A 2136-nucleotide genomic window follows, 5' to 3' on the forward strand; every position below is an offset into this window, starting at 1 on the left:
GTAACATAAATTGTTTATATCCCTTCACAGTAAACTGTAAAATAAATTGTTTATATCCCTTCACAATAAACCATGACATAAATTGTTTATATCCTTTCACAATTTTATCTCTTGAACTAGAAATTGGTTTAAAAAATTCACACCACTGATCCCTTGTTCCTTTTTTTTTTTTTTCTTTGTGAAACAATGAAAAAGGTATTAATACAAGTTTTAACTAGTTACACCGTACATACTTTCGTTAAGGGAAAGCAAGCCACTGGAGAAAGTAGGTGTATATTTCTTTATTTGTAGTGTATCTAATTACAGTGATACTATAGTTAAATTATTGTTTATTGAGATGGAAATATAAACCTCATTAACCACCTTTGTCTCACTAGATCTGTGGTCTTATTTTTAATCCTTTTGTCACTCTTAATGCTATTAAGTACAAATATTTTTCACAAATTTAACATGGCAGCAGATGTTGTTTTAAGTATGTAAAATTGGAAGTTTTTATTCAAGTGATCTGTACTTAACTTGGAAATCTCTGTTTAGATTTAAGATTTATGAGTTTTAATGCAAGTTTGTATATTGTTTAAACAAAGTTTTTGGTTTTGTTTTTTCAATAGAAAAACGTGGACAGCTGAGGCTGAACCTCACGCCAGGGAGGAGCCCAAAAAGAGCTCAGCTACCACCCTCTGTCCCTGGATTAAGTTACAAAGTTCCTTCGTAAGTTTTCTCTAGTTTTTGTGTTACGATTTGTACAGTGCCCTAGCATTTTCTGGCCCATAAGACACCCTAAGATTTTAAAAGGAAATCATTTGGAAAAAATATTTCGGTATATATATATATATATATATATTCAATATTTACATTTAGCATACTGGTACGGAACAAAAACAGCAGTGTAGCATGCTAAAACACAAATATAGCAGGAACCTTTATTATTCATACGTGCCCAAAAAGTCCTTATCACATCATCATCACTGGTGTCATTTTGTTCGTACGGTACTGGTGACGTCACTTCCAGAGTTCCAGACCACGAGATGCTGTTCTTCATGTGGTACTGGTGACATCACTTCCGGAGTTTCAGACCATGAAACACTAGGAAATTTTATGGGACTTTTTTCTTAAAAAAGTGCTTATGGTCCGGAAAATGTGGAATCATATTTTTCCGACATCTTGTACGAAAGTATAGCATTCTTTAGCCTAAATTTTAATAACGATCAATTCGTTGAACTCGGATACAATTTTTAATTATCTAATTTCTTATCTAATTCCTTAGGGATTTCCAAGAAGAGTGTATAATAATAGTATTCCAACCACTCTATGGTCCCCATTTCCATTGCCAACAATGTATTTTATTCAATCCAGAGGTCTTCAGTAGTGGCTGGAACACTACTTATAACAATTAGAATTCAGGAGTATAATATACAAGTAATACGATCTGTCCTCATTAGCTCACCATGCCAGAGGAATAAAACAACATACTAAAATACTTGGACGTGAATCACACGTGAAAAAAAGATAAAAGAAGCCTTTTACATCCACCTAACTGTTAACACACTCATTCAACCTAACATAGAAAACCTGGATACCCCCTCATGGAAAACATTTAAATAGTCAGTTAAATCATGTTCTAACAAGGGAGACACCCCTGTTGCATGGATGATGTACTAAACTACCATTAAGAAGACCAGAAATGGAGTCCTGGCCACTAACTACAGAAAAAAAATGGTCCTTTTCAGGACTTCTCTGTAGATGCCAGCAGATTAGCAGCAGGAAATATTAATTAATAATTACATTTAGGTATGGACTACTAACTATGACAGAGAACAACTTTAGTATTTCCTATGTTTAAATTGTGAATGATAAAAGAAACACAATTCATGGAAGGTTTGTAGATTTTACTTACATGATTATTGTTTGTTTGTTTGTTTACAGTGAAAATTGGCTTACAAAAAGCAAACAAACTCCCGGGAAACTAAAGATTTCTCCTAAAGAGGTAGGTGTGACTACTGCTTTTATCGACAGTGAAGTAATGAAAGTTAATTTGTTGTTTTAGCTTTGGAAACGTGGTTGATACGTGTTTTTTAATTTATTTCTGACAAGGGGTTGTTTTAAAAAAATGTAGTCCTTGAATGGATGAAATAACTC

The 2136-nt window shown here is 33.2% G+C and overlaps 1 protein-coding gene across 1 annotated transcript in view; it reads left to right on the forward strand.

Annotated features, from left to right (window-relative positions):
* LOC106474311 (dual specificity mitogen-activated protein kinase kinase 4-like) overlaps nt 1–2136 on the forward strand; it is a 20498-nt gene that overhangs the window by 7399 nt on the left and 10963 nt on the right. The window contains exons 3-4 of the mRNA XM_013935001.2: nt 609–708; nt 1924–1984. Of these exons, the coding sequence (XP_013790455.1) occupies nt 609–708; nt 1924–1984 (161 nt within the window). The remainder of the gene's footprint in view (nt 1–608; nt 709–1923; nt 1985–2136) is intronic.

The sequence above is a fragment of the Limulus polyphemus genome, unplaced genomic scaffold, assembly GCF_000517525.1.
Source record: "Limulus polyphemus unplaced genomic scaffold, Limulus_polyphemus-2.1.2 Scaffold7060, whole genome shotgun sequence".
In the NCBI taxonomy this organism is placed as follows: domain Eukaryota; kingdom Metazoa; phylum Arthropoda; class Merostomata; order Xiphosura; family Limulidae; genus Limulus; species Limulus polyphemus.